Source organism: Habropoda laboriosa, unplaced genomic scaffold (genome assembly GCF_001263275.1).
Source record: "Habropoda laboriosa isolate 0110345459 unplaced genomic scaffold, ASM126327v1 scaffold622, whole genome shotgun sequence".
Classification (NCBI taxonomy): domain Eukaryota; kingdom Metazoa; phylum Arthropoda; class Insecta; order Hymenoptera; family Apidae; genus Habropoda; species Habropoda laboriosa.
In genome coordinates, this window is record NW_017100704.1 from 20,080 (window position 1) to 32,823 (window position 12,744).

Below are 12,744 nucleotides of genomic sequence, written 5' to 3' on the forward strand. Positions count from 1 at the left end.
TAACTGGACTATTCGGACCGCAAAGGGTTAAAACAGCTGTTCGACAACTATTTCAGTATAAGTACAACAAAATTAAAAGATCAGGCTAGAAGGTTCTGCCACATGCACCTTGAAATTCAGATTATTTAACACCCGTTTTGTGGGAACAAGTTTGACAGCAAGGAAGAAGTGGAAAGAAATGTGCAAAACAGTCTCACACTTCAAGACAAAGAATTCGTTGCTACTGGTATAAGAAAATCTAATAGAACGATGGGACAAGTGTATAATCGAGGCAGAGGATTAGGTTGGGAACCAGGTAAATTATGAGATTCCTTAAATAAACCATGTTAAACTGAATGACCCTCGTACGTCTTGGAACGTTAGTGTCGCTTGAAGTAGTTTTACATTCGTACGTTTGTAAATTACACCGAAGAGAAAATTCAGATTCAAGGGAGAATATATTCGTTTTCCATGAGAACGACTCCTGAGGAATTGGAATAATTTCTTTATTCGTAGGAGGAACGAGAGTTAAGCTAGGGATTTTCATAATAAATTTCACGATAAACATTCCTTTTCTTAAGTTGCCTGGAAAATATGTTGAACGATAACGCGACGTATCCAGATTAATATTCATATAGTTTGCAAATTGCAACATGCGCTATTAATTACACGGGAACACGCGACAATCTTCCGTGGCTCTGCACGATCCCTCCAAGATCAACAAAATAACGAAGGAATAAAACATACGGGTTTGAAAACCCGGTCTAGCTTCCTGTTCCGGTACTCATGAATTTCAAAACATTTCCAAACTTTGTCCGGACCCGTATAGAAAAGTGGATTGTATCAGTCTGTACGAAATTCGTCGCGATGTACCCAAGGCAATGCTGGTCTACGATGAATAATTACGCAACCATCTCGTCGCAACACTGTCGCAATAACGTTCTTCGTAGCAGTTAAATAGTAATTTCCGTTTCACGTCATTTGTTATGCAACACGTCCCATCCAACGCAGTGCATGCATTCATTTGAACAATAACTGCTGAAACATCAACGGTGTGCACGGATGTACAGAATACGATGAATCTACAATTCCATCCTCCAAAACTCAAAACAATTGGTTAATTTCCTAATTCCGCTGAGCCGTAGCTGTCCGGCATAGTATTATTTTTCATTTCTAACGTTGATAAGGCGATATTGCGTCTAATTAGAAAGTGACAAATTTTTTCCCTTAAAAATTCATTCAACTTCTTAACCCTTTCGCAGTGGCAGATTCGAGCACGTGACGAACGTCGCATACGATAGATGTTCATAGATGCGAAATCTTTCGTTTCGGTGTTTTTTAATTTTTTTTAAATTTTTCAATTGAAATTTGAAATTTACCGTTTTTAAGTTCCTTTTGTTGAATTACCGCGGAAGTGCGCAAAGGACAAAAATTACGGTGAAAATGTGCTGAAACATGCCAGAGGCAGAGCACATATTCAAAATGCCTATAGGCGCCAAGGACACAGTGCGAGGGAAATTTTCAAAGCGCCTCGGATTAATTTAATTTCAAGTTACGAACTTTCGGCTGTTCCGAAAAGAGAGAACGAATTCTTCGAATAATTTCAGCTTCCATAAAACACAATGATATTACATCACGCGTCGCCGGGAATAGTTTAATTCAAACCGTGTCGCAGTCCCCAAGTGCAAAAAGAAAACTCTCCCTCCCTCCCCCCTTCGAATCAGAAACCGTGGCCACATCCCTTCTCGTAGATAATCAGTCGCGAAAGGGGAGGCCAGGCTCGCGTCACCGGTTTTTCCACCTATGGCATACCAGTCGACGCGGTTCTCCTTGTGTCGCGTAGACGAAGAAAAGGGTGGAAAGAAAAGGTTCGGCCCCTGTCTCACCATTCTCTCCCGTGCGAATCGATCCCCGACAGCTTCTCGTTTTCTTCTTTCTTTTTTCTCTCCTTCTCAACGGTGCTCTTTTTACGATTTTTCAGAATGCTGGCAGCTCGTGATAAAAAGCGTGAACGTACCGCCGACAGTGAAGGCCGACGACACCGATTACGTGATCCTGGACTGTGACTATGATCTCGAGAACACGGAGAGCAACGGATTAGTCGTGAAATGGTTCTTCAACAAGGAGGAAGTGGCTTACCAATGGATATACGGCTCGGAGCCTTTAGCCGGGGATACCATGAAGAAATACGTCGACCTGAAGTACAAAGCCAGTGACGATCCGTACACCAAGTACCGAGCTATAAAATTGAATAAGCCGGGCATCGATCTTACCGGCGAGTACCAGTGCGTCATATCCACTTTCGAGGACGAGCAGTCAGCGAGCGCCTCCATGGTTGTGTATTGTAAGTATCCCACTATTTACGGTCAATCGTCGTTGATTTACGATCCTTTATGCCGATATACGTACGGTGAACAGAATACCAAGCCAATTATCCTATCTGCTCGCCCGGCAATTCCGCGATTTTCCTCTTTTTTCTTTTCTGTTTTTTACTCACCATTCAAGGGTAACACGGCTTCTCTGTTCCTCTGTTCAACGGAACACGCAAGTGTCGAATGACGACCTCAATTTTTTACTCCTGATGGAGGTTCCTTGACTTTCATTGTTACATACGGTACGCGTAGTCGATGTATTTTGCGATTATGGGGTCGTTTCTCCATTTCAAAATGTCCAGTTTTTGCATATTTCGAAAGGTACACACGGCAGGAGTATTTCGAGCCCAATATTCCACACTGAATCGTTATTTTCAAGATCTTGATCATTTTTGTGACGATTGTTTGACGATAAGTGTCTTAATACTTATAAACAGGAGTGTACAGATATACTAACGCTTGTAAGTTAAATTTAAAAGTTCCGAACGAAGAAATCTCGTTGCTAACCGGAATAATTCTTAAAAAAAAAAAGGTGAATAAACAGTTATGAACGATAACGTGTGGCGCATATAGTAGTACGATATAGAACAGCCAGTAGTATAAAATTATTCTATAATTTCATAAGCAGAGAAGCAATCATTAAATTCCCTATCGTTCGCCGTTTAAACAGCTGAGTCGACTGTATCGTCAAATATTGAATCCTAGATCGTAATATCGACGTCAATAATGCGGCACGAAGTACAGTATTAAGCTTAAACTGAGATTATTAATATAATCCGTGAATTATCGATACTTTTTTAAAGGGATATGAAACCGCGATCGTCGATAGTGTTGAGTCAGAGGGTAGTTTTCCTCTTTCCAACCATCCTCCTACCCCTCACCGTATCTCTCCCAAAGGATCGATTGTTCCTTGAGGAGCAGTTTGAAATGTTTCAAAGAGGAATCGTGCTGGTCGGTCACGTTCCCTCGACGAGGAGAATATTATCAGTAAGAAACGACGTAATTTCTTTTTTTTTTTTCTTCTTTTGCCTGCTGTCGTTCGAAGAAGGGGGTAATTTTCGGGGTGATTTAGAAGGTAATAGCGACGGAGGACGGGCGGATTCCGATATCATTTCGCCGGGAATATGTATTGTCTAGTCAATATCGGATATTAGAGGACCATCGACACAGAGAAAAGTTTCACGTAAGACGCGATAAAATGGCAGTCTATTAAAAAGTTTTCAGGGAAGCGAGTGAATTTATATCTGTTTGCATGCTAAATATAGGAACGTAACGGAAGTTAATATCAAAACCGGTGTTCACTGTGTGAAATACTGTATGTTTCCTAGAGTATATCGAAAATCTAGAGTAAAATTTTATCGAACGAAGTTTCTCTTTTTAATCGGCAAAGTCGACGTTCAAACTTCGACAATTTTCGACGTCTTTCACGTATCGTTTCATTTTATTCGCGATTATTTCCGTCGGTCTGTTACTATTCGCAAGCATCGACAGTCGACAAATCTCTGTGAGCAAACAACGTAAACATTAATGGAAATAATTTTCTTTTTATTCATTCTTACATGAAGAATCACTCCTCTTCTTCCTGTTGTCAACGTAAATTACGTTCCACCGTGTATATCCACATCTGTCGAATTTTCACATTTCGATTCTCTTCTAACGTCAAGTTTCAAACGAAAAATTCATCGTGTTGCTGTTCTGATTTATTACATTAGGTAATACTAAGGGATGAACGTTGAAATAAAATGATTTCTTCGTCAAGAATTTGCTATAGATGCGTTACCGGCACAAGCATCCAACGCGAGAATCATATCAGCACACTCTCGATTACCGTATGTTGCCGTATTGACAGAACGACCAAGACTGAAAGTCTGACACAGAAATGATAACAAGCCACGACATTGGTGATGTTTACGAATCCAAACGTAACAAAGGCTGGCCTACAGTATAATCAAGTGTACGCGTACTCGGTAAATCTTCAACAGTGGTTTACTCGGAAACGGAACCCGATACAAAAAGATGTTATTCTTTTTTTCCACTTATTTTCGCATGTAGAGTCACCCTCCTGTTTATTGTACCACGAGTTCGGAAACATCCTGCATAAAAGAAATAATTCCTTCTAGTATTTTGCAATTTCGTTGGAAAGCGACAAATCAACGATTCAATTCAGCGATTAGAACGTCGCCCAGAAAAAACCCTTGCCAGAGAGGAACCAGAAATAATCCGGTGACCATAATCCAATTTTCGTTCCGAGCAATTTTTCAGTAACGGTTTAAAAGGACCGCCTATCGATTTTCCATTTTTCTCCGCGGCCAAGATAAATTCTTTTTATGGGCATTAAACGAAACGAAAAAAAAAAAAGGAGAAAGGACAAGCAACGACGACGTCGAGCCGCGCGACACAATTGCTCTCGCGACATTGACTTTAATTCCGATTATACACCACGTAGAAAGATATAAGCTCGGGTAGATATGTGTGTGTGTACATATATATCGCGTGTGCATTGTGACGCACGATAAGTACGCAATATTTGTCAAGTCATGTAGCGTTTTTACACGTCCTGCGTAGTTTGACGTGACGTCCCGTGTGGTAGAGCGATGTTGCGTGAAATAATTCTTGAAATTGCAAAGCGACACGAAACAAAAGGCGCCGCCGCCGACTCGATCGAATCGAAAGCAACGACCACCGGCCACTCTGTGTTCCTCTGTGCCGCTCGTGAATTTTAGTCGACGCAGCAATCATTTTCCTACGAACCTGTAATTAGCATTGAAACGTTTTCTGTCATAATTAGAAATATATACACAAGTCACGTGGTGTGTAATTAACTCGATATAATTAAAAGGAATAGGAGCACGGAAGGTCGTGGTTAGAAATGCTTGTGTCGATGGTCAACGCCGGAGATAATGAAATATACCGTAATTGTTGTGAATTTAATTATTATCACGATTTTATAATGCACGGTTTTGTCGCTGAGAAATTGCCGAAGGAAATTGCTCGTCGATGAATTTTACGCGATGGTAAACGTACAACACCGGGACCAACCAATGAACTATAGCGATTGTTGCGAATTAATTATTATTATTATGATTTTACAATGCACAGTTTTGCCGTTGAAAAATTGCCGAAGAAATTACTCGAAATTTACTTTCTTGATATGATAACACTTGATTCATAATTGATTCGTGGTGTGCGACGGTAATTATTAATTAGGCGGCCTTGCAATGAATCGAGAAGTAACACTGATAAATAGCTGCTACTTGAATTTACACCGGTTAAATGTACTTTTACTAATGATATTTACCCGTTTGCTTTGTAATTTCTCGCAGAATTAAGTAATTCGAAATGTAATGAAATGTTTCTGTCTGCAATTGAAATGATAAATTCGGGCGAAATGTTGTTCGAACGGTAGGTATCATTTAACAGAAAATATGTATGCCGTATTTCCGCGCGTATTTTTCGCAGCCTTATTTTTATGAGATATTTTTAGGAGAAAAGAAATTTGAATATCCTGTTTTTTGATTTATTCTGTTAATCAAGGTTCTCTGTAAGAATATACACCGGTACACCCCTACCTGTGGAAAAATTTGTGTATTTTTGCACCTCGATTTTCGATTAGTTTAAAAATGGCAAAAAATTGCGAAAAATACGCACGGAAATACGGTAATTACTGCGAATGATTTTAACAAAATGAAAAACGTCAATTTCAATGCAAATCCTGCGATTTTCGACATTCGTTAAATTAACCTGACCATAATTTCAATATTACGAGTAACCATAATGATATTCTCTTTTGAGCTAGCTAGATTAGGGTAGTTAATGCAAGCGTGCTAATAATTTCTATACGTAATATAGTAGGAATTACATTTGACTGAAAACTTATTTTTTTCAATCAGGACAAATTCATATTTTCGATATACGTACTTCAAGTTAGAAAGCATTGTTTTTAATAGATAACTCCCTTATCAAATTCTTCGAAGTATTTAGTTACTGCACTTATCGAAGCGTCTTGTACACGCAATTTATTACGGAATTTCACGCTCGAGCAATGTTATTTGTAAAAGCCGTAATTATCTTGTTCGTTTCAGCAATTTCTTAGCTTCGCTTGCTACCCTCTTTTAAATGCAACTAACCGACACTCCCTTTTAATCGAATCATTCCAACTATGTTCCAACCGTGATGCACAATATTAAATCAAATCTACGAATAATATTAAATTTGAAACGTTATCTTCGCGATGTAAGTTATTTCAATAATAGGCTCTATTCGAAGCTATAAACGTTTTCAAAGAAGCTTCACAATGTTCGTACTTCAATTTTCTTCATCATACTTGAAATACATTTTGGTTAATGATAGTACCTATTAAATTCGATTATTTGTCTTACATAGTAATTCAAAATCTACTAACTTCACCGTAGATGTAGTCCAAAATCACACGAAAATTTCTATACAGATGCATACTAATGAGAAGGCATTTAACCCTTTGGACTCCTTAATGCTGTTTTCAATATAATCAGTAAAACAAGTTGTTTAAATTGGTTCCTATCAAGCAAATGTCTTTCGAAGTGCATTTCAAATAAAATTCTTAAAATAATAGGGAGTTATTGAAAAGAGAATTAGAAAAAAAAAATTTGGATTTCAAAGGGTTAAGCGATATAAGCACACAATGCTATAAAAACAATTTACCAAACGTCCATACTAGACGGACTACAAAAGTTTCTCGGATATTAAAAAACAAATTCCGCAAACAACTAATTTTCCAACGGAGTATGAAAAAATTTCACAGCCGTTCAATTTATCCGAAAAAAATTTCCAATTCAAATTTCCTTCGCACCTCATTCACCTCGCAAAGCCATTCAACTTCATCCCTCCTCGCCAAATAATTGACTATTCCAATTCCATAGGATCGTGCAGTACATGTAACCTATATACACATACAAACACGAGAGGATTTTCATAATTCCCCAGGCATGTAGGCAAAACAACGTGAAATCCTGGAGCCTGGTATATCATTTTCTCGCGGGGCAAAGTCGATGATCAATTATCGATACCTGAAAGAGGAGCATCGTATCGGTTGGCGGGCGGGCAACACGCAAGAAATCGAAATGCCTTCCGCGAAAGTGCTGGCAAATATTTGCCCCGACGAAGCTGACGCAGTATGTCCCCGAGACAGATTATTTTGACGGTAAACAGATGGCTCGCGGCGGAAAAACTTCCCGCCTGATCATTTAAAATTCTAACTGGAAGAAAAAGTTAAACACCAGCTGACGCGAACTGATTTCAACGTTATTGACTCTATACCAGTTAAATTTATCGACAAACCTCGCGGCTTGTTTGGTTTTACGCGCTCGTTCCCTTGATCCTTCGTTACCTCGCCGCGACGTTTCCTTGGAACTTACCGTCTTGACGCTGGTCGCGTGATTTGGCGAAAGATTCAAACATTTGGAACTTTTCGTTACAATTTGGTGTTTTTTGTTAGAAAATGTTCGATGAAGGCGTTGACTTGAGAATATGATTTGGGTGATGTAGGGTCTGGTGATTTCCGTGATCGAGATTGGGCAGGTGTAATTTAAAGTAAAGTGTATTTAGTAAATAATAAAACTGCAGAGTTTAACTGGTGTAATATAATTCCAGGCAGGACTATGCTATTTTCTCTAAAAATCACACCGATTCTCATCAAGTACTCTGTGACTTTCTGTCTCTACTCTGTTATCCACACTGACCTCGCTCACACATCTTCCAGACTCTTTTATGCTTGCGTTCGCACACACTCGTTACTATTTTCCTCTCATTCTATGCAAACATCCCTTGGAGACATTCGGTCACGTCCATCCGAATCAAATTTTGGCGTAAACTTTGACGCCTGACTGAAACTTTCACGACCTCGCCATATTTCTTCCGTCGACTGTACTCAATCCCAAACGCGCTTCTTTCGCACCTTCATCGCTCTAGCTCAAGTACTCTCCGTTCGCGCAACTCTCGTTTCAATCTAAACACGCACAGAAATTCAATCACTCCTGCAATGAATAATTTTTGTGGTAATTGAAAATTTTTTACTGTAAAAGAGTTGGAGTAACCTTGAGATTAAGAGATGATTGTAAAGCTGTTGCAAGGAAAATTGTAATTATAGAAAATAACGATTACAGTCACGATTGTACTATGGTGTACATTTATTTGGAAATAAAGTGAAAAAGTAAAGTACTATAATTCTTGTAAAAGGAAAATTCTAAGTCTGTTAAATTGCTGATTCTACTCCCCGCTATTTTCACTTTCCTTCTTCGCGAGAAATTACACGTAATTTACCGTGATGGATTTCATTTATTCGTGATCCTCCGTGTTACGCTGCTTGTGAAATCTTGGCGTTATTCTTGATTAATAGATACGGCTCATATTTAGATTGCACTCGTGAAATCGTTGGTACAACGTGTATACATACATGTATACACGGTTTCTCAACGGTGTAGGTACATCCTCGTAGCGCAAGTGTTTCCACCTTAAAGTACCACAACTATTATTCTTATTAAGTGTGACTAATGAAAGTAAGTTGAACCTTGACATCAGCCGGGAACGAAAGATCGTAAACTGGAACTGGTTCATTGTTTTGCTACACGCGATGGGCATTTCAAATTAGAACGAGCAACTTTTTCACGTTAAAAAGCGGGTTAATGAACGTGACGAACGTCACGATTGTGTACGGCGAGCATGGAAGATGGATACGTACTGTCTGGATCGGTGTTAAAATTAATGAAAGGTATTGTAGATTACAAAGTGAAATTGGCGAAAGTCTGGAATGTAGAATAAGTACAGAAAAGCAAATGTTATACAGTGGTGTTCTTCTCACAAGTGGTAGATCTGTGAGAAAAATAAAAAACGACTAAGTTTCGTTATTTTTTATACACAATACGAATAGATTTTTTAATTTTGCTGTGGTTTTCGAGTAATATCGATACTAAGAACTTTTTTTTTTAAATTGCTTTTATATTGTACGAAAGCTGTTGTCGAGACAAGTTCGACGACCTGCAACAAACTCATTTTCAAACTCAATTTCATGATAATATACGACATATTATTAGACGACAGCACCTTAAATGGATTCGTTGTGAATTTTGTGTCTGTTCGTTTTGCAGATTATGGTTACGATATTAAGAAAAACTGTTCCATTTGTAATAAACTTCTACTTCAATTCATGCTTGAATTAATTTCCTGTCATTTAACACGGTATCAAAGCTATAGACGAGCATACATTTTTTTCAGGGTGTTAAAACTTTCGTAATTATTTAAGTTCGATTCGTGTTCAATAAGTGTTCTAATACTTATGAACTGCACTATCAGCAAACCTAATTCATTCTACGAGCAAACAAATTACCATCGCATGCTCTATCCACACTGCTCGTCAGCAAATGCCACGAAGCCATAATTATTCCTCAAAGTGTATTCAGTGTTAATTACACTGCGAGTCCATCGGTTAGAGTCGACTTATAGTTATTCTTTATGGAATCAGAATAGTACACCGGGCTACGGCGAACTCCTCGAGGTTTCAAGCCGATCTCTTACACGCTTCCTCCTTCGTATCCCGTACAAGTGGTAGAAAGCGTGCGTTTAACTTTCAAGATGAAACTTTCGAGCATCTTAATGCCTCCTCCTACCGTCCGTTTCCGGAGGCTCGCTTTAAAATGTTTCGAGTTGTTTCGTTAAGATAGTACAAGTCGTGGGCAATTTTGTGTTTCTTTCCTCTCGTCGAACTTCCATTTCTACACGAAGAAGCGGAAAGAGGCTAAGCTTCACCAAAGGAAACGTAACCCGACCATGAAATCTTCTACTCAAGATGAACTTGAACCATCTGAGACCCACCGGCTGAGATACCTAATTTCGCGAAATTAATATCTCCCGCCTTACGTGCTCCCTCTTACGAAGATTCTTCCCCTCTTTTCCGCCAAAACGACTTTAGCGGCAAGTCGTTTTTATGCCACCGATTTCGTCCCCGATGAACGAACATCGCGTTATTTCCCGAGAAATTTCTTCTCTTTAAAACCGAGGTCTCGAAGCATTAACGAAAGTGCACCTCGTGTTTTTACACTCGTTGGAAGTTTAATGGAAGAAGCGTAGGAATTTGTGCTTACGTTAACGCGGGAGAGACTTTTCACGCGACAGTTAGATTTCGAGGGGGAAAAAGGGAAGAAATCAATTTTGGAAACTGTGAATTGGCTGCATACCTCTCGACAAATCAGCGCGGACTATTGTCGATAGAAGAGTGATACACCGAGACAGGTAAAATGAATGGAAATGTAGATTAAAAGTTGACGAAAAATAGATCTGTAGATGAAGGATAGCTTCTGTTTGAGATTCGTGTCGGTGTGAACTTATATCTTGCCGTTAATTCTAATCGATACCACCTCCAGTTGCTGTATTTGCAGAGAAACTTGCCGTATTTGTACAAAATCACTGCAACTATATTGGCGTATTCGCAAGTACGCCCATAATTTTGCAAGTTCTTGCGGAAAGACTTGACTCGCTGCGCAACTTCCGTATAATTTGCAAGCCCATCTGGTACAGCTTGCATGTAAATATTGCCGCGATATTGCGTTTCATCGGGGATGAATATGAAGTTTCAGTGACAATGTAAAGTAGCTTCGAAATCACTTTAATTCGTTAATCTTTCGATATTTAAATCTCTTATTCCATACTTATATGTATATTTGTCCGTACTATTTTAATCTTGACCGATGTTCCAGTTTTTTTTCAATTATTTGAAGAAATAAAGTTCCACTTTCTTTGCGACACTACAGTACTACCGCGTTTCGCAAATTCCCGAAGTAATTGTTACGACACGTTAATTTTATTTAACAACAAATTGCAAATGATATGAATGGTTCGGTAAACACATATTGATTCACTCAGTTTCGATAAACGTTACGGTTTACTATTTCACGTGCAAACATTATACAATAAAATGTTATACGAGCACACGCGGTAAAAGCTCGTTAACCTCGATTAATTATACAGCACAGAATCAAACAAACCGAATAGGTATGTGCTGTAGAACCGCTGCTACATTCGAATTAATTAGACTTTATAATAACGCACAAAAAGTAGCAAAGTATAAGTGCTTCGTGTTGCACTGGTACTCGGTAGAAACATAAACTGATTAACAAAATTGAAACATAACTGGTTAATCCGAGTTCATTGTTAAACGAAGCTGTTCGAATTAATCGAAATTCAATTTCCAATTTTATTATAGAAAAAAATATCAAACTTTTCTTTAGAGAAAAGATGTAGCTTATTTGCTGATTTACAGTCATTTCAGACGATGCAGTTTTTTTGATCGATTAGGTATTATTGACGAATCGGTAATAATCGAAAGCAACGTTCACACGATTCTGTATTTTCGCCGCAAGTTCAGCTCCTAAACATAAAAATTAATGGATTCAGTATAGTGTGTAATAGCTATTACTTTAATAGCTTATTCACATTGCGACGAATCATTCGTTTGCCGAACCACAGTTGATCCTTTTTCTACGACAGCAACAACAAAACATAAGGAAAAATGTACTTACATCCATCTTGCCTGACTGCAAATATCAGAATAAACGAACAAATTAAGCGAACACGTGAAAGTTGGATTTTCAACGAAGGTACAGAAAAATACGGTATATATACCGGAAATACCGAATCGGTCGAAAAACCGTATCGTCTGAACACTGACTGCTTATCACGCTAGAAAGTTATTGCCTCGCTCGAAGAAAAGTTTCATTATCGTCGTATTCATGCTGTTGATAAATTTCCAATTTACAGAGCGGACTCGATACAAACGAAAATGTAGAGACGAATATCGGGGCAATAACCGAAACACGATAAAAAAAAAAACCGTTTAACCAAGCAAATACAATTCTACGGTGCATCGTAAAATTGAACTTAAAGCCCCTCTTTTCAACTCTACGCGGCAGGATGGAAAAAAAAGAGAAGAGAAAAGATACAGGATCGAATACGACTGTCCGGTGTCCACGGTAGAATTCACTTTTGAGCCGGTATCTGGCCCGTGGCTCGACATCTGGGCTTTCTTTTTCGATGACACGAGCATAACGGCGCCAGGGAGGCGATATAATTTGAACTTTTCTGTCACGGTGACACGTGCGCAATTTATTTTCCCCGGGTCGCATTTACCTTGCCCCTATCGCCGCGGTGGCCACTCGTTCTTGAAAATAAAAGTTGCCGACCGTTGCAATGAAACGGAGCAGGAGAAACAAGAAACAGAGGGTGAAACAGGGTTGGGACAAGGAGGTTCAAGGCGAAAAGAGAGAGACTGGCTTGAGAAACGTGCAGCATTATCGCGATAATGCAGCGTCGTCTTCCAGACCGGGCAGCACGCGGTGTATCCATTACTATTACCTTTTTATTTTCA

The 12,744-nt window shown here is 38.9% G+C and overlaps 1 protein-coding gene across 1 annotated transcript in view; it reads left to right on the plus strand.

Annotated features, from left to right (window-relative positions):
- Nucleotides 1-249: 249 nt before the first annotated feature.
- The window catches only part of LOC108576966, a 31,189-nt gene continuing 18,694 nt past the window's right edge, over nt 250-12,744 (plus strand). The window contains exons 1-2 of the mRNA XM_017940042.1: nt 250-295; nt 1,961-2,323. Of these exons, the coding sequence (XP_017795531.1) occupies nt 250-295; nt 1,961-2,323 (409 nt within the window). The remainder of the gene's footprint in view (nt 296-1,960; nt 2,324-12,744) is intronic.